The sequence below is a fragment of the Crinia signifera genome, chromosome 6 (assembly GCF_055691185.1).
Source record: "Crinia signifera chromosome 6, ASM5569118v1, whole genome shotgun sequence".
NCBI classification, from domain to species: domain Eukaryota; kingdom Metazoa; phylum Chordata; class Amphibia; order Anura; family Myobatrachidae; genus Crinia; species Crinia signifera.
The window spans coordinates 45,711,122-45,731,361 of NC_139222.1; the positions used below are offsets into that span (position 1 = coordinate 45,711,122).

Sequence of the window (20,240 nt, forward strand, 5' to 3'; positions counted from 1 at the left end):
TTTATTTGACTTTTGTAGTCCCTACAAAGACCTCTATTTAAGACTTTTTATAAACTCTTTCTAGCAAGGTGGATTTTGAGGGCCCAGCCTGGACCAAATGTGACCTTACATGCTTCTTTCACTGGCTTTGGACAACTCTTTTTCATACCCACTGACTTTAATCTATGGATAATCTCAGCCTCTCACCATATACTATGAGGGGAAATCTTCTTCCAAGGGTGAAGCGGTCATCCCCGCTTTGTCTTTCAACTTGTCTAGGGCATGATCATTGTCTTCATGGTGTGGGGCTCACCAACAGTGGATTCCTCCGGGGCTTCATTTTCCTCCCAAACAACCACTATATGCAGAACTTCCTAAATTCGGTTTCTCCCATGGTATCACAAGCATCTCCTTACCATATGTCCATCCAACTCAGTTATTCTGGCAGGAAGTCTTGCTCCAGCATCTTCTCCTTTTCACAGAGGGCAATTGACTGTGAACACAGTTCCAGTAGATCTGCCAGTAACATTCTTCGGCATGTACTTCATCCATCTTTTCTTGATGAACCAGACAGTCTTTGGACACGGCTGACACCTCCAAGTCTGGACACTTCTCCACAGTTTCCTTCATCAAGGGGCTATTTCCCTTTTTAGCATATACCCCTTGATACCCAGAACACTCCTGTTCCATAGGTCAAGGTTGTGAACTTTTCCAACATACAGTAGGAAACTTCTGAACTCCTTTGCCACTGGGTCTTCAGGTTTTTTCCTTGCAGCGCATCATCTTCATTTCCCTGAGATCCATGTCTGTCTTCTGGATGTAAGGATTCTTCTAAGGGCATAACAGTGCTAAATAATCTTCCCTGTTGGATACACTTAAAGCCTGGAGTGGAGAGATCATAGCATCCTTGCACTGATCTCTACCCCAGGTTTTTGCTCCGAGTAAATGGGCACCTTCAAACTCACCTCCAGCAGGCTCTTCTGCTCCAATTCTTTGGTTTCTTCCTTCCGTTTTTGGGCTTGCTTTCCACAATCATCCACTTTTCATCCCATGGACAGTCTTGAAGCAGGTGCTCAGGGTCTCCGCATACTTCGCACAGGTGCTATATTTCCTAATGACCATAGTTTCCAGCAAATCAAACATCCAGGATTTTTCTTCACATGGCTGTATCATGTGAACATGTGATATATCCTTTGAAATATCTTCTCTAAGAAATTATATAGATATGCCAAAACCTCACACTATGGCCCTCATTCTGGTTGACCCATAAAGCTGAGAAATTCACAGCATTGCAGGTCATGTAAACGCCACGGCACGAATGGCCACCCCCCTCACACATCTATTTCCCCGCACACATGCTAATGGATGTTTAGCATAAACATCCATTTGCAGCCTTGCATGCGGGGGGCAAAATCATTTGATGGTCACCGACCATCAAATTATTTTGCATTAGCATGGGATCTCCCATGAAATGCTGGGCATTCTTATAGGTGCTACCCCATCGCGCCACCCCATGCCCCCCGTCGCACTGCTAGGTGCGAACAGGCCGGCGAATAAGCAATTTGCCACGCCCACTCGCACAATGCAGCTGCACATGTGCATAAATGTTTATGCGCATAATCAGTTGCTAAACATCGCTTCCCTGTGCGAACGCACAGGGGAGCAAACAAAATAGAATGAGAGCCAATATATGTGGGCTAAGGCAAACAAGAATCGATTCAAATCCTATATCTACTGCTTTATTTGGGAGAAAATATCAATTTAACATGTACTCTAGGTTATATCTTGAAATATCTTCCCTGTGCCAGGCCTGTCATTGGCGGGTGTGTGTTCTCCTGGTAGAATAGGAGAAGCACCAGGAGAACACACCCAACAATCCCAGGCCCGGCAACTGTGAGGCACCGGTGACGTCAACAGAAGACTGTGCGGACTTCCAGCAAGAAAACCCGGCTGCAGACTTCCGGCACAATACCCTGCTGCGGACCTCTGTGAACCGGAGAGTCTGAAGAGACTCCAGGTAAGATCTAAAATAGGACATTGGGACAGAATAGCAGGTGCACCATACACCATTTACATTGTTAGATATAATATAAGGCTTTTGGTATAGTATTGGCCAATAGTATGAGCCTACGCACCACTCGTCAAGGTGACCTTGTCAGACAGGTCCCTAACATTATATGGGTTCACCCCTGGGGTGCAAAGCAACCCAAGATCACCCTTCCAGACCATCTCAGGCCAAATAAAAAGATAAATTGGAGTATCAGGGTATAAGTGTTAAAAAAAAGTAAGGCATCAGAGTGTTAGTATGAAAATAAAATTGAAGTGCAGTATCAGTGTTAGGAAAGTAACAATGGCTGCTTGGTGCTAATTGTTAAAAGTGAAAAGATAAGTGTGTGAAAGTGTTACATATCTTCCAAGTGCCAGGCCTGGGGTTGGCGGTGTGTGTTCTCAAGGCCGGGCAACTATGAGGCACCAGAAGACTGCTGCAGAATTCCGTCAAGAACACCCAACCACAGACTTTTGGTCCTGGCACAATAACCCGCTGCAGACCTCTGTGTGAACTGGAGTGTCTGAAAAGACTGTTTAGGAAAAGGTAGTGGATCTCTCCTGGATCACTTGCCAAGGCAAATTCCTTCTCAAATGGAAAAAACCATGTGCACTGCAGGTGTGGCAAATGTAACTTGTACAACCATGTGCAGATTTGGGTGGGGCTTTACTTCAAAGTGAGATCTACAGTATATTGCAGTGTAAAAATAAAGCAGTCAGTATTTTCCCTGCACAGAACTCACCCAAATGTAACTCTCTCTGCACATGTTACATCGGCCCCACCTGCAGTGCAAATGGTTTTGTCCATTTGAGAAGGAATTTGTCCTTGCGATTGAACTAGAATTATTATCCTTTATTTATATGGCGCCACAAGGGTTCCACAGTGCCCAATTATAGAGTATACATAATCAAAACAGGAAAACAGTGACTTACACGTGAATACAATACAGGACAAGTACTGGGTAAATGATTATAGGAACATCAGCCAATTACTGCAACATAAGTATCCAGGAGGCAGAAAACAGCATGCTTTGGTGCAGTTGAAGACTATTGAAGTAAGAAAAGTATAAGCACATGAGGTAAGAGGTTCCTGCTCATGAGAGCTTATATTCTAATGAGGAGGGGCAGACAGACAGGGGTAACACAGGAGGGGTATACACCTCCAAGAGACCCCCAAGTCCCTAACTGGTGCTCCCCATATACCCACAAGGGACTGTAAACATTTAATTGCACCATTTTGTTATTTTTATTATTTTTGTTTGTTTTTTCACTTAGTTTATGTTATGTTTTTGGTTTTAATAATTTTGTATTATTTTTTTTTTTACATCAATAAATTTTTATTGAAAATTTTCATAGAAATGGGGTACAGAAAAAAATGAGGGAAACAAAACCAAGGGGGAATGGAGCTCACACAGGGTCCAGCGGTATACATAAAACTGTAAATAGTCATATCAGACAGTATAAACAGCAACTGAGCGAGATTATTACAATTTAAACAGCTCAGATTAGGTATCTACTGGGGTATTGATAGATGTTGGGGAGGCAGTCTCTTCTAGTTAAGACTAAATTGTAGGGGGCTTACTCGGGAGGGGTCGGGGAAGTACTGCGCTCCTTCGCCCTCGTTAACGTATGAGTGCCAATAGGCCCATTTGACTATTGTTGAGGATGTCGAGCAGGTGTAAGATGTGAATTCCGTTTCCATAATGAAGTGGTAATGGGTTTTGTGGATCACTTTCACTATCAGAGGTGGGCCTGCCTGTTTCCAAAGTTGTGCCAGGGCTGCGCGTGCAGCTATTAAAATATGGCCCAAAACATTCCGTTTGTGACTAGGGACGGAAACAGGGATGACATTAAATAGAGCCAGAGAGGGGGATGGGGTGAGCTGGAGGTTGAGAACGGCATTGAGAAGATCAAAAACATCTGACCAGTATTTGGTCAGTACTGGGCACGTCCAGAACATATGAAGTATGTTTCCCACCTCCCCGCATAGACGCCAGCAGAATTTAGAGCACGAGGGCCAGAATGTGTGCAACCTATCTGGCGTTAAGTAAAGTCTATGGAGCAATTTGACATGCATTTCGGTATGGTTTAAGCATTTGGTCATAGTGTAGGATGAGAGGAATATTTTGCTCCATTGTGTAATAGTTAGATCCAGACCTAATTCAGTTTCCCATTTCCTCTGGGTATTAGATTTTGTGGAGGGTGTCAAGTCTTGTAGGAGCTCATACCAAAAGGAAATGTCATGTTTAGAATTAGACTGCAGCAGCCTGGAGGTAACAGATGACAGTAACGGATTAGGGGGCTTGCCGTCATTAGGGGTGGACTGCCACCAATGTGAGATCTGGAGATAATGCATCAATTCGCTATTCGGGAGAGAAAATTTTTGTTGGAGACTTGGAAAGGACAATAGAGTGGGGCCTGATAGTAGGTCTGCCAGTATTGCCACTCCACAGGCAGACCATCGTGCTAGACTTAAATTCAGGATAAGAGTTGATATGGTCTAAAGGGAGATATTAGTTAATGTGTGTGAAGAAGGAGGGAGTTTGGAAATTAATTTATCCCAAACTGATAATGCGGCCTTCATGGATGGAAGCGTGAGTGTGGGGGTGGGTCGTGTATGTTTGGTGAGTAAAAAGGCATCTTTAAAAGAGAATCGAGAACAAGCTGAGGTCTCAAGGAGAGCCCAGCTGATGACGGAGTCTACTCTAAAATATTGTTTTAACTGGGCTAGAATAGATGCTTCATGATATAAAGTCAAATCGGGTAGGGCTAATCCGCCTTTGGTTTTGGGGAGGGTCATTTTAGAGTGGGCTAGTTTAGGAGGATTAGAAGACCAACCATATTTAGTCATATTCTTAGTGTATTCTTGCATTATCTTCTTTGGGATAACATAAGGGATTGTTCGAAATAGGTACATCAGTTTTGGTAGTAGATTCATTTTAAAAGCTGCTAGGTGGCCCAGCCATGATATATCAAACGAGAGCCAGGATCTAGTTAGGGCTGAGATGTCTGCTATGAGGGGAAGAAAGTTTACCTCAAACACTTTAGAGGGGTCAGCTGGGATATTTATGCCTAAATATTTAATCGCTACTGAGCGCCATTTATATGGATACAGAGCGCGGAGGGACGGGAGGGAGTCAGAGAGATTAATTGGTAGGGCGTCTGTCTTTGTGGTGTTCAGTTTATAGTAAGAAGCCTCACTATATTGGTTCAAAATCTCATGTAAAGTGGGTAGGTTTTCCTTGGGGTTCGTAACAAAGAGGAGGACATCGTCCGCAAATAAATATAATTTATGGGTGGAAGCACCTATCTTCAGGCCCGGGAATTGATCAGTTTTGCGTATTTTCATTGCCAGGGGCTCAATAGCTAGTACGAAAATAAGTGGGGAAAGGGGGCACCCTTGTCTCGTTCCATTAGATATAAGAAAGGAGTCAGATAGGAAGCCATTGCTGTACACCCGTGCTGAAGGGGAGCTATATAATGCACAGATGGATGCCATAATGTGGTCTTTAAAACCAAATCTGAGGAGTACCTCATGCATGTACATCCAGTTTAATCGATCAAAGGCCTTCTCCGCGTCCAAGGACAGCAGGAGGAGGCCTTCCCCGTGCGGGAGAGAATCTATCAAATCAAATAATCTGCGCGTATTGTCTGACGCCTGTCTACCAGGGACAAATCCAGCTTGATCCGGGTGTATCAGCAATGGCAGAAAAGTATTAATACGTGTGGCTATCATTTTTGCGTAAATCTTGAGGTCACTATTCAGCAAAGCTATTGGTCTATAGTTTTGACAGTAAGCTGGGTCTTTACCCGGTTTAGCGATTGTGACTATTTGGGCCTCTAGCATCTCTTTAGGGAGGGGATTTGCTGATGTGATGGAGTTATTTAGATTAGTCAGAATGGGAATAAGTTGTTCTTGGTGTTGAGCGTAAAAGTTATTGATAAAGCCATCGGGCCCTGTGGCCTTCCCCTTGGGTAAAGACTTAATAGCTAGTTCTATATCGCCAGTAGACCACGGGGTATTAAGGGCGGCTAATTGTTCTTCAGCTAGTGAGGGCAGATTTACAGAGTCTAAAAAGGAGTTGATTGAAGTGGGGGAGGGCTGGGGTGTATTAGGGTCTTGTGATAGATTATAAAGATTTGAGTAGTAGGTAGCGAACTGGTTCCATGGGCCAAATGTAATAGGGTGAGAGTTTCAGAAAGTGAGAGATTTTGGGAGAGTTTTCCCCTTTTTTTTAAAGCAGCAACCAATTACACTGCAAAACCAGGTTGATTTTGCCATGTAGTTGATTGCTGCTTTAAAAAACATGGGAAAACTCTCCCAAAATCTCTCACTTTCTGAAACTCTCACCCTATTACATTTGGCCCCATATGTCTTTAGGAATTAATAGCTTAACATTGGATGGAGAGAAAATATGTGATATCCTATTTTTTGCTTGCTGCATCCTTAGTTTGCGAGCTAACATTTTGCCCGATCTATTACCAAAAAGGTAAAAACTCTGTCGCAGTCTATTAAGAGCAGTTTGCGTCTTAATCAGTAACATCTTTTGAAGTTGGCTGCAGACTTCTGATAGTTCTTTATGAAGAGATGGGGATGGGGACTCTCTATTTTTTGCATCTAGTTCTCTGATTTTGGTTTCTAGGGCACTTTGATGGGCGAGGGACTGTTTTTTAAGGATAGCGCCTGCTTGAATGGCGGCACCACGGGTGACGGCCTTGAGGGCGCACCAATGAGTTGTGGGTGAAGTGTCTTGGGGGGAGTTAGTGGCTAAGTAATTAGTGAGGCTGTCAGACATAATTTTCTTTGAAAGGGGATTGGACAAGAGATGGGGGGGATAGTCGCCAGGGACGGGGAGGTACGTTACGATATTCGATCTGCCAGAGCCATATGATAGGGGCATGATCGGACCATGTGATGGAGAGGATGTCCATTTTTTTGGTGTGTTGAAGTGTCCATTTGTTGCCTAGAACCAAGTCTATCCTGGAATAAGTGTTATGGACTGGGGAGTAATAAGTGTATTCCTGGCCTGTCGGGTTGTGTGTTCTCCATATGTCATACAAGTCGAATTCAGATAGCAGGTTAGTAAAGGCTGATGAGGAACCCTTAAGGTTGTGCCTGCCGGGGGATTTAGGGCTACAGGATTTGTCAAGAGAAGGATAGAGGACTATATTGAAATCGCCCATCATGATTAGCGAACCCTTAGCAGAGGCACGTATTAATGTGCACAACTTGCGGAGAAACGGTACTTGATTTGAATTTGGTGCGTATATAGAGACCAGCGTAACTAGTGTGTTATCCAACATGCCAGTCAGCATTAAGTATCTACCTGCCTTATCAGCAACTTGTGTATGGAGGGTGAAAGAGACATGTTTACTGAATAGGAGGGCTGTCCCATTCCGTTTAAAGGGGCCATTTGCGTAATAACCCAGAGGATAATGTTTATCTTTAAAAAGTGGGGGGTTCACTGATGAGAAATCGATTTCTTGTAGAGCGATTACATCCGCTCGTTGTTTGGCAAAGAAGGACAAAGCTAGTCTACGCTTATTTGGGGAGTTCAACCCCTTAACATTCAACGAGAGAAGCTTAGGCATGGTAGAGGTGAACCTAGCTTGCTTATTAACTTGCACCTAAACATAGTATGAAATGTTAGAGTGTTTTGAGACCAGAGTGACCCTATGGACCTTAGGTGAACAACTAAATATAGAGAAATAAAAATAAAAGAAGGGACGGGGAGGGAGGAGGAAAAAACAAGGGAAGGTGAAAACCAAAATGACCCTGTATATCGGGTCTGCATAACTACTGCAGGGAGCAACGGAACTTGCAGTAGTGTACTAAGGGGTATAGAGGGGTTGTGGCCTAGGGCCTCCACCCATGCATCATGCCCGGTTGTGGGCGGGCATACATAGGACTTGAAGCGAAGGGAAACGTAACTGCTTCTAAACATGTAACAGAGAATGAATAGAAAAACAAAGCTAAAGAGTGGATGACATAACATATCGATATGGAGCTAAACTCAGTCGCCAAACATCAGTATTAGAGAGGTATAAGTCAGGGGGTATACTCAGTAAGGGCATACAATTATAACAGTGTTCGACAATAGCAAAAAAGAACTATAACAAGGTAGAAATATACTCAGCCGGGCTTCTAGGCTTGTGGGACCTCAGACTTCGATCCAGTCAGAGACAGGGACCCAAATAAAGAAGTGTCCAGCAGTTTTTCAAGTGGTTTCCCACTCTGTGCGGGGGGTCGACTTCCGTTTATCTTCCGGGGCTGATTTAACTGAGATATCCCAGTCCATCAACAGTTTGACCCCAGCATCCAGGGATGAGATAGTGTAGGTGCTGTCCTCATAGGTTACGATAAGTTTCACCGGGAATCCCCAGCAGTACAGAATGTCTTGGGAACGAATGGCTGCTGTGATTGGCGCAAATGATCTCCTCTTGGCGATGGTCAGGGCGGAGAAGTCAGGGAAAATCTGAAGAGGAGGGTATCTCTGGGCAGCGCTGACGGTACTGTGCGAGGTTTCGGGAGGCGATGGATGCGGTCAATCAGCAGGTCTTTTTCATCTGTATTGGGTAGAAGCTTGTGAAAGAGTTAGGGCATAGCCTTCCAGTTCGGAATTACCCACGGAGTCTGGGATGCCTCTGATTTTTATATTGTTCCTCCTGGAGCGATCCTCCAGGTCCGCTAATTTAGATTTATAAGTATCAAGTTTGGATTGTTGAAGATCGGGAGCGGAGATGAGGTCATTGTGGGATGCCACTAGCTCCTCCATTTTTTTCTCTAAATGGTCGCCACTAGCTCAGTTTGGACCTCTCGTATTGAGGTCATGAGATCCCTGGTGAGATCTGTTTTAAAGGCCTTTAGGACTTTACAAAGAGTTTTGACTGTAAGTGGAGCCTCCGAGTCGCTGTTGACTCTCATCTTGGATAGAGGGCTTTGATCTTTTGTATTGAAGGGTGTGGCCATACTGCCGGATGGTGAGGCGGCAGTAGCGGGTGATTTTTTGGATGGGAATGTCACCCTGGGAGGGAGAGCGCCCTTAAGGCGTTTGGGAGGCATAGCTACAGCAAACTTCTGGTGGAGGGGGATGGGGTGACCCGGTGTACTCTTAGTATCGTAAGCAGTTACGAAGATTTATTTTTGCGTATGAGCAGATATAGGAACAGTCAGCATGGGTGGAGGGACACTTGTGTCATAATCACATTGTGGGGTATGGGTGGGTTGTATAGCCCGGTAGTGGAGGGTTGCTGCGACACCTAATTTTAGTTAAAAGCGGGAGTGTGCAGTGTATAGCCACAGACACGAAGTGCCGGCTGTGCTTTGTGCGTTTATAAGGAGAGTGCCACTAAAGAAGTGCGCAATAGGTTTGGAGTTATTAAGTAGAGCGCATGGTGGGCCACAACCCAGGGGGCCGCTGGTTCGCACAATATATGTCCCTTTGTGGCGTGGCAGGGGTCAGGGACAGGGCAGCATCCTGGGAGGGGAAATGAGTCAGGTCAGGGAAAGGGGAAACCGTGCTCTAAGTGCACCAATGGGGGTGGGCCAGCCCAATCCCCTCTTTGTACCTTTCAGCAGTAGTAGTAGAGGTCTGTTAGGCAGGTGGGGTCCCCGACGTCCTCAACAGGCTGGCAGGAGCTGTTGGTGCTAAGCCTGGGCAGGTGAGCAACTAGTGTGGGGCGTCCGGGTCCACACCGACACCCCAGGCTCCAGTCCCCAGGAGGCAAGCAGGCCGCAATCCGCAAGCGCCTGGAAACAAGCACTCCGACTCCGCGGCCGCCCACAACCGATGCCGGGGGACACAGGAAGGGCCCAGAGGTCCAGCAGGGCAGCAGGGGATGTCCAGCAGGAGCTGAAAGTCTATTTTTATTATTTTTTATTATATTATATTCACTCATTCTTCTTCTGTCATGTTGTGATACTATCACTTCTCTTGTCCTGATCCACATGACAAGCACTTGGTTCCTTTGCTGAATTTTGGCAAATTCATATTATAACTTGGCTACAGAGCACTGATGACTGGAATTTTATTCACTGTTAATACCCTGGATTTGTCCTATGCAGGTTTTATTAAGCAGTAATACTGTATATCCAGGGCTGCCAAGAGAAATCCTGGGCTCTGGTACAACAACTTCCTGGGGCCCCCACGGACGGAGCTCCCCGCACGCTCTGCGGACCTGTTGTTACGCCACTGCTTCCAAGGTGGATACATGTACAAAAATTTACACTGTAATGCCTATTACACATGTCACACACCCATTACATATTATACCACATGCCATAATGCTCATTACACGTTATGACACATTTTTATTCATTGCATATTAGGGGTTAACATGTTCATTGCCATGGGATTAACCTGCTCTGCCAGGGGTTAACATTCTCTTTGCCATGGGATTAACCTGCTCTGCCAGGGGTTACATGCTCTGCCTGTAGTTACATGCCCTGCCAGGGGTTAACATTCTCTCCCAGGGGTTAACATGCTCTTTACCATGGGATTAACCTGCTCTGCCAGGGGTTACATGCTCTTTTGCAAAGGATTCATGCTCTGCCATGGGTTACATGCTTTGCCAGGGGTTAACATGCTCGTTGCCATGGCGTTACAGTACATGCTCTGCCAGGGGTTACATGCTGACTTCCAGAGTTGAATCTCAGCCCCAGCAGCATGCAGGGAGGCAGCAGACACAGAGCAACCAGCCACCCACTTTCCACCTTGGAACACAGTGACCTGGACATGGCGGGGGAACCAGGTCTGGGACTGCTGGGCTGGAGACATGGCACCAGCACCTGCTGCTGCTGATGGCGGCTGGGATGGGGAGCGGGACGGGCTGGATTCTGCGGAGTGGGTGGTACTCCCACGGGAAGTGACCTTTCTCTGACCCAGCTCCTCCCAGCACCCAGGGTCTACCTACCCTAAGTATCCTCCTGCCGCCGAACCACAGTAAACTCCCAAGTCACGTGGCTGGCTCTCAGCAGGCCCTGGAGTCAGAGAGCGGAACGACGCTCAGAAGGACCTCTTTGAGGCTGCTGCCCCCACGCCAGCCCACGTCCGCACTACCAATGCCGCCGCTGAACAGCTAACTCTGGCACACTCAGACCCAGCGCACTCGCCACCAAATAAAAAAAAACTGTGTGTCCAGACCAGTGCCCCCCTGACAGGCCCGGGCCTGGGTAAATTGTACCTGCTCCCCCCTCTCGACACCCCTGAATATATCCCAATTTTCTCCTCCCATTATCTTTCAGGCTACTAAGATCTGTCAGGCACTGAGGGCTTTAACTAAATTGTATGGTTTGGACCCGGAGACTCCCTTCTCAAAGGTTCCCCGAACTAAAGTCTCTGACGTGAGGCGGGGTGTGGGCTCCTAGATCTTTAACAACACTATCCCAAATATATTGTGATGGTTGTGAATTCTTTAATGTATTTACAACAATTAAGGGATAACTCATATTTTTATAGATACCTTCAAATAAGCCATGCAATACAGACAATTCAGGGATTCGCCACCTACGCTTCTTCCTTTTCCTATTAAAACTTTTATACTAAAATTGGATACTTTACCAAATTTTACCTAAGATGATCTCCTTTGCCTAGTTACATCTCCTTACTAAATACCATACTGTAAATAAAAAGTTTGTGAGTTGCGCAATTAACAGCAGCTGGCACGGGGTCATTCCACTAACAATATTGTGTTAAAAAAAGAAGGAATGTGCCAGCGCTGGTTGAATGATTACAAGACTGTTCTCTAAAACAATTAGTTTTTAATTTTTAATAAAGAACAATATTCATGATAATATACAGTATACCACAATAAAAAAAAATTCAAAACATGATATGAAACCTAAAAAATAAATAAAATAAATGTACACTAGAGCTGCATTATCTGTGGATGTAGATAGGATCTGAAGGAGATAGGGAGTTTTTTGTTATCCCATGTGTGCAAACATGTCTCCTGTATCCTCCTTTAAAGTGCACTTGAATTCCGCTTAATATGCCGGTTAATTAGGGGCAAGGCAAGGTCCCACATGCAATGTCCAGTGTTAAAATGGTGAATTCTCAGGACAAACAGCCAATGGATTATATGTCAGTGTGCCCCTATACCCTGTGCATTTCCAACCCCAGGCTTATACTCAAGTTAATACGTTTTACTCGAGTATATATTGTAGTTGTTTTATTGCTTTGCAAGTTTGTACAGAATGTTAATAGTATCATGTGTACATTTTATTGAACTGTTTTTATTTACCATGGCCCTAACTGTCTGCTATGTAAGAAACTTAATAAATAAATAATTCTGGTATACTGTCTTCTTGTATTATGAACTGCAAATGATCTTTACTTGCTTATTTATATCATTTAATTTTTGTACGTGACAATTGTATTCTTGAATAAAAATATTTACTATAAAAAAAATCTAGTACTTAAATTAACCATTTTGCTATCTGTTTTCTTCTCTGTTTTCTGCCTATTTAATTTCTACCGATTTAAGTTCTCTTTTACTTTTTTGTTTTTTTGCTCTTTCTTGACCGCCTTTAAAAGGAGGGAAATACACTTTTCCTTTCTTTGGGGTTTATTCTAGTTCCTTCTTTCTGACAAAATCCTTCTTAGATGGACAAAACCATGTGCACTGCAGGGGGGCAGATGTAACATGTGCAGAGAGAATTAGATTTGGGTGAGTTATTTTGTTTCTGTGCAGGGAAAATACTGACTGCATGATTTTACACTTCAATATAGATCTCACTTTGAAGAAAAACCCCACCCAAATCTAATTCTCTCTGCACAAGTTACATCTGCCCCACCCGCAGTGCACATGGTTTTGTCCATCTAAGAAGGATTTTGTCAGAAAGAATGGACTAGAATAACCCCCTTTGATACTGCCGGTGTCTTTGTAAAAAAGTAATGCCTAAATACGTATTACTTAAAACTTTATATCTACTTGCCAGATGTATTAATGAGGAATGGGTTGGTCCAAAATCCCTATCATGATTATCTTGAGATTGTGAACTATTTTTATTTTAGTTTAACCTGAATCTTTCTCTTTTTTTCCAATTATTATAGGTTTACTTTGTAAAATGTCTAAGTTTGGGATCTTGATAATAAATTTTTGAGGTATACATTCTTTGAAATTACCTTAATTCACACTATCATCAGTTTGTCCTGATGATGGATTAAATAAATAATGAAAATTCCTCTTATCCCTATTAAACAAATTATATGTGATTGACCATACACAATCCATATTTGTATTCTATAGCTCCAAATACCTACAGTATTTAAATTGCTAGTCTTGCCCTGTTCCTTCAAATGTCTTTAACAATCATATCCTGGTATAATTAGATCATGGATCATTTGGTTTACAGCACATTGGTCGAACAGCATTGCTTCGACACGGTTAGGTCGACATGGGTCTATGTCGACATGTGTTTAGGTAAACAGGTCATTAGGTCGACACGAGCATAAGGTCGACAGTCAAAAGGTCGACATGGGTGTATTCGATGTATTTTGAGCCAAAATGCGGTATTTCATGCCCTACCATCCACTAGGGTGTGGTGGGAGCAAGGCACCGTGCCCAAAGCATCGCAAGCTATGGGAGGAGACGGTGCACTGGAAACTCTGTCCATGTCGACTGTGTCAACATTCGGGTAAAAAAAACAGTGAAAAACCCCATGTCAACCTAGACACTGTCAAACTAATGCTCGTTTCGACCTCTTGACCTAAACCCATGTCGACCTAGAACAATGCTAACCTCCCCCCATGTCGACCTAATGCTTGTTGTCCAACATGCTGTAGAACAAACAATCCCAACCCATTTGCTCTAGGAATGCTCTAATAGTAAAAACATATGCAATGAAAAGCTTTGGCGATTATGGATGGCCAATTATAGGTACAGTATATGGCTTGTAGAATAATAGTCATTCGAAAGATTAAGGTTTGAAACAGTCAAAATAATAAATGTTTTATCTACTAAGACAGTTGTTCCCAACAAGTACCCTTCAGTAGCGCATGCAGGGGGGGTTTCTGAGTACCCAGAAACCCCCCCAGGAGTCTAAGGACCCTAGGCTGAAAGCTGAGGGTCCCTTCTTTCCATGGGTATAAGAATTTTAAAAATCGGCCCTTGGGAACCGGAGATATCTGACTTCAAAGCAGTGGTCCCCATCCAAGCCTATTAATTGCTCTACCCAGTCAGATATTTCAGGTTCTGTCTGACTTAAGAGTTTTTTGAGGGTATATTCCAAAAGCTGGGACTCTCCCCCTTTGATGGACACTAGTAGCTTGTCTCTACTGTTCCCAGAACCAGAGATATCAGCCTTCCAGCAGCTGGTTACTGCTCCAGCTCCACACACCTGGTATGTAGTTTTATATTCTCGTTGGCAGATTGCTCTGCCTCCTGAACTCTCATCCCCTAGTCCCCAATACCATTTGGTAGGTGGGATTCTCTAGTTTTTAATTCCATTAAAATCTAAGAAATCTATTTCTGGGAACTGGAGATATCTGCAGTCAAGCAAGCTGTCCTCCCACCAGAAAATTATGAATAATAAGCCCACTCCAATATACACCCCTCCTCTGCATATTAAACATCCTCTACCAGCCTGGAAGTTATGTATCAGGGCCCCTTCATTCAGCCCAATGCCCCATTCTCCCACCATCTGTGCAGTAAAGGGGTAATTAGTGGAAATTACTGATCCAGGCCATACATGCTGAGCAGTTGATATAATACCCCCTACCGCCCGCGGGACATCAAAGCTTCCCCCACCCCTACCGCTGGAGGATCAGTAAGTGCCCCAATACATTGCTATGCCCAGGGGTCTACACTGCTGTTGATGCCCCTGTATGTATGTATATATATATATATATATATATATGTATATATATATTTTTTTTAATTATTATTATTTATATACATTTGGTCTATCTATAATACTTTAACTGACCCGGCATATACTGGGTCACCTAAGTGTCCATCTCCATGCTTTGCTCCGCCCCTCTGGAAACCCCCTTCTGAAAATCCTGCGTTTGCCACTGCCCTTAGAGGTACTTGAAATAATTATTGGAAGTGGTGGAAAAAGAGACAAAAGAAGTCTACCATTGCCCTGGAGATAAACTGGGTCTCATCCCTTCCGGTTCTATCTGCAGCATCATCAGTGTCTCCTCATGCTTTTTCTGACCAGGAATCCACTGGGAGCTACCCATGCTTCCCTCGGACATCAGCGTTCACCCGGAGGAAGCAGCAGCATTATTCCTACAGGCATTAGTGGGAACCTCGGAAATAGTACACAGCCAGTGGGCAGATACAGAGGGACCCGATTCCAGACCATACACTACTCCTCCACTACTTCTTTATATAAGGACACGCATAGGGATACGCATATGGCTCACTTTCACTAGACTGTACGTAATGTGGTTATTTCAAATTTAGATGAAGGATATTCATAAATGAGAAGCCTAATCAAGGGGTACAGGAGAAAAAAAAGGTTGGGAACGGCTGTTCTAAGATGACACAGGGGAATATGTGCAATACACAGGTCTTGTGAAGTCAACAACCATTTCTTTGTAAGGTCTAATTTGCAGAATACAGAAGATCACTTCACCAAGTTGTGCTGTGCATGTTTGGCATACTGCTGTTACAATTGTACAGTTATAATTGTACAGTACACAGCTGTTACAATTGCTGTTACAGTTGCACAAAGCAAAGACAGAGGCTTATAGTATTCTTTCTTCTATTTGGTGAACCACACCTGAAAAAACGGTTCTGTCTTATTTTGTCTTTTCAATATTTTTATTACTTTCTCCACAGACTGCAAAATTAAATGATAAGTTGTATATATTGCATTAAATAAAAATGAACAACCCAACATATGTTGTTTTCTCTACTCTCTGTTGTACAGTATATTTGGCTACATCCCAGTTACTCAAGATAATCAGGTGTAAACTTTAGATAAAGCAGCACTTACCTCTTCATCCAAGGTGATGGAAGGTTTCCCATCAGATTCAGTGCCACTGAAGGGCAGAGGGTGGATGCTTAAAGAAGTATATAAGTGTCTGAGATTTTAGCACTACCCACTGTTCAGAGGCTGATTCTAACCCTGACACTTCATAATTGGCAGTCATGAAGATCCTTCTTCTATTGGGGCTTGTGGTTCTGGCGCAATGCGAGGTGGTGAAGTATGTTACAAAAGACCATTTTAGTTTAATTGATCTAACAATATATATCAGTATGTGTTTGTGTGCATTATATATAATCAGCGGCTTCTTACCTTTATTTTATAATGCAGTGCCTTGTTTTGTGGATTTTACAATGTTAACTCTGACCGGCCATTTTCAACCAATACAGCCACATGGCATTTAATTTATGCACAAAAGTAGGTTTTGTAGCAAGCAATGATTCTAAACCACTAGTGTAGTCTTTAGTACAAGAGATATAATATACTCTCTTTCATAAGATTGGGATTTATCCTGTACAGGATTACTGGTCATTTGTAAAAAGCTAAACCAATATTTTCCTACATTATGTTAAAGATCTTTTTTCTCATATACTTGTATTCTTGGTTATAAATATAAAAACAAATCTTCATTGGCAAGGTGAACATTTCTGTAGAACAAAAAAAGAAATAGTTTGTCAGGCTGAGCACTGAAAGTTCAAATTTGTATAGTGATATGTATTATACCAGTGATCGAGAACCTTGGCATTCCGGCTGTTGTTGAGTTTTAGCATGACCAAATAGCAAAACTCAATGGGGCGCTGTTCAAAATTATATTACCAACTATAATCTCCCTGAAACTAGTTTTCAAAAGTAGGCAAGTATGGGCATAATTGTGTATTACATATCGCTAAACATATTTGATATGTTAGTGCCCAGCATTGTTATTTATTTATTTACAGTTTCTTATATAGCGCAGCAGATTCCGTTGCGCTTTACAATAGTAACACAAACTCTTCCTTTTTATTCTACATAAACGTAAAGATCTTTCTATAAAAAAAATAATGCAGAAATAAAAAATTCCCAAATAAAATCATGGAGCGGATAACGTTCACAACTTTTACCAGTACATTGACAGTTCTAAGTACTTTTCTGGTTTGGGTGCGTGATGGGGCCAAATGGAGGATCACATATACCTGCAGTGCATTCATCTTCATTTATCAATATTTTTTACAGGGTCCCCCTCAGAAAGGCGGAGTCTCTCCGGAGTCGCTTAAGCAGACTGGGGTTACTGGGTGACTATCTTGCAAAACATCCTTACAATCCAGCAACTAAATACTTCACCAGTTTGGCTCAGGCTTCTGGGGAGCCACTACAGAACTACATGGATGTGAGTGGCAGTTTATGTTGTTAAATTGTAAATATGTAAATTACAGTATACTGAGCCTTTATTTTTAATCTAAACTTGTATTTATATAATTTACTGTATAGGAGCTGTCCAAAACTTTGGGATATTTATTTTTTCATTCATTTTACACTGCTAGTGCACAGCAATCAATCATGTCAGAGTGACAAGTAAAAAAAAAAAAAATAGAACCCCTTTCATGTGTTCTCTGTGAGGTTGAAGGGTCATGTTCTTCCCTTTGTCAACCCAAAGTTCTTGTATGTAACTTGTTTAGAAGTGTGATATTTGGAAAATAGTCACTGGACATCATTGCTTTAAACCTATTTTATTTAGTTTTAATTTAAGTATTTTAGCCATCACACTTTTCAACATCAGTTATAGTCATGGACTTAATATTTTACTTTACAGTCTTTGTACACTGGTTTCTAAATGGACATATTTTACAGACAATAAAAGGCTTCAACTACAGTATACAAACTAACACATCCCTTATTTTCCGTCACTCATTTAAGATTAAACAGTCAAGTATTACTTAAAAAAACAAAAAGGATATGTTTATTGTCTTGAAAGAAATGGGTTGGACGGTGGACATTTACCCTTTTGCAGAGTGCACTTTTTTTGATTTTTTTCCCACCTTGGTGTATGTTTGAAATATGATAGGCGTACTGGTGAAAATGCATTGTGCATAAAGTGCATTTTAAAAAGGTAGACCAAGATTGTGTTTATATTCACCAAGCATCTCCCATTTCTGCACATGGAGGGAAAGGACAGAGTTTACATAATATGTGCTGCTGTTACCAATATACTACTCTTATCTAGATCTACCCATTTTAGCTTTAATTCATGTGGTTGTAAGGGTGTTTGCTGTGAATGGCCAGTAACTACAGAACTTCTTTACTTTGACAGATATTGATATGGTAGCACACAAACAGCAACAACTCAGGTTACAAACATTATCTGTAAAAGATGCAGTTTATACCTCAACGATTTGCACAACCCAGGGTGAAATAAAATACAACTCTTCTGTCGGTTTTTCTTTCTTAAATGACTTTCATTTTTATTTTATCCAGATTGAATATTTTGGGACAATTTCCATTGGAACTCCACCACAGTCCTTCACAGTCATTTTTGATACAGGATCCTCTAACTTGTGGGTTCCCTCTGTATCTTGTTCCAGCCCAGCCTGCAGTGAGTAGTTTAGGAAAAACTTTAAGCCTTTAAAGTGAATTCTCCAAAGTTACATAAACTGTATGTCATTTTATGCCTACTTGTTATACCTTCAATTATGTTAAGCTAATATTGTTGAGGTATTTCCAATATTGCACACAAATCCCTAGACTGGCAAGATGCTCCACTTCAGCTGTCACCTTACAAACAATCTACATCTCTACTGTTCTGATCTATTCCACACTGACTTCCTATTATCTGCAGTAACTTCTACTGTCCGATCCATTTTCCTTGAAAATAAATAAAGTGGATGGAGATAAGTTACCAGTCAATCAGCTCCTACAGTAACTGCCATGTTCCAGGCTGTTTTTGCTCTGTTTGAATATAAGACTATGCTGCAGCCCCTCCTCTGGAGCAGCCACTAGTTGGTAAATTCGGTTTCTTCATGGCTAATTACCAGCTGCGGCTCCTACCTGATTGTCAGTGGGGTTGCTGCTGGCTGCAATTACCCCCCACAGATGCTGCTCCCTGCCACAGTCCTGGCATCTGTACAATGCACCTCTATGGGCTGCTTTGGCTGCAGCACATAGAAGCCAAATCACGGTTCCATTTAGAGAGTGATAAACAACCAGCCTGATTGGCCTGACATTTTTCAAGCACAGTCTGTGACATGGCAGGTAGGAGCTGATTGGCTGGCTGTTTATCACTCTCCATGTTATCACTGTTGAAGCTTAGAGAATCTGACCCAGAGTGAGAGAGAGTAACAGAAAGAGGGTGTCGGGAGAGACAAATGGGGAGAGTGCTTCATGGAAAAAGAGGGTGAGAGAAAGAAAGAGGGTAATTAAGTGAGAAAGGGAGGGGGTCAGCAGGAGTGAGACATTGTCATGGAGATAGAAAATGGGAGCATGGGAGAGAGCGTGTCAGCAAGAGACAGGGAGAGAGGTTGTTGTGGAGAGACAGGGCTAAAAATAGAAGGCATTGGGGAGAGAGAGAAATAAGGAAAAAGACAGTGCCAGGTAGAGTTGTGGAGAGAGACTGTCAGAGAGGGTGCCAGACAGAGTGTGTGCCTTTTAATCAACCCCCCCCCCCCACACACACACACACACACACCCACTACAGGTGATGCTATGTACATTTTAATTACCCCCCTTACCCAGTACAGGTGCTGCTATGTTCCTTTGAATTACCCAACCCCTCTCAGTAAAGGTCCCGCAGTGTACCTCCCCCACCCACCCCCCAGGACGGGTGATGTTACCTTTGGCAGCACTGCTCCTGCTCCACTGAGTCTTCACTCTTCTGGGTCTCCACACAGCAAGCACCGCCGGGTCTCTGCACCAAACCGCGGTGTCTCCACAACACACCGCCCAATCTCTGCTGCACCAGGTCTCTGCACCACCACTCCACCGCACTGCCATGCCACTGCACGCTGCTGGGTCTCAGAGTCTTATGCACATCCTGTCATCAGCGGCGGCGGCGGAAGCTGGACAGGTCTTTTGCATTCATGCTGAATTTTTTTTATATTTCTTGGGTCTGCAAACTGGCTGACGATAGAAACTTACAATTAAAGTTGATATTTTGAAAATTGTATATCATATACTGTACAATGTGATTTCCGCCTTCATGTATGTATGTAACATAAGGGGATGCTACATGTTGCTTTCAGAAGTCTGCGGCTATTTATCTTTGAAGAGTTCCTTACCAACAGTTATAAGTGGTAATGTGCACAAC

At 43.0% G+C, this 20,240-nt stretch overlaps 1 protein-coding gene across 2 annotated transcripts in view; it reads left to right on the forward strand.

Moving 5' to 3' along the window:
• The window catches only part of LOC146007613 (pepsin A-like), a 76,832-nt gene that overhangs the window by 49,245 nt on the left and 7,347 nt on the right, over window positions 1–20,240 (forward strand). Inside the window, exons 1-3 of one of the 2 annotated variants that reach the window (XM_083146097.1) lie at window positions 16,129–16,184; window positions 17,177–17,330; window positions 18,416–18,533. In XM_083146097.1, the coding sequence (XP_083002223.1) occupies window positions 16,129–16,184; window positions 17,177–17,330; window positions 18,416–18,533 (328 nt within the window). Of the gene's footprint in view, window positions 1–16,128; window positions 16,185–17,176; window positions 17,331–18,415; window positions 18,534–20,240 lie in introns of those variants that run through there. The other variant, XM_083146096.1, reaches the window with a different exon arrangement.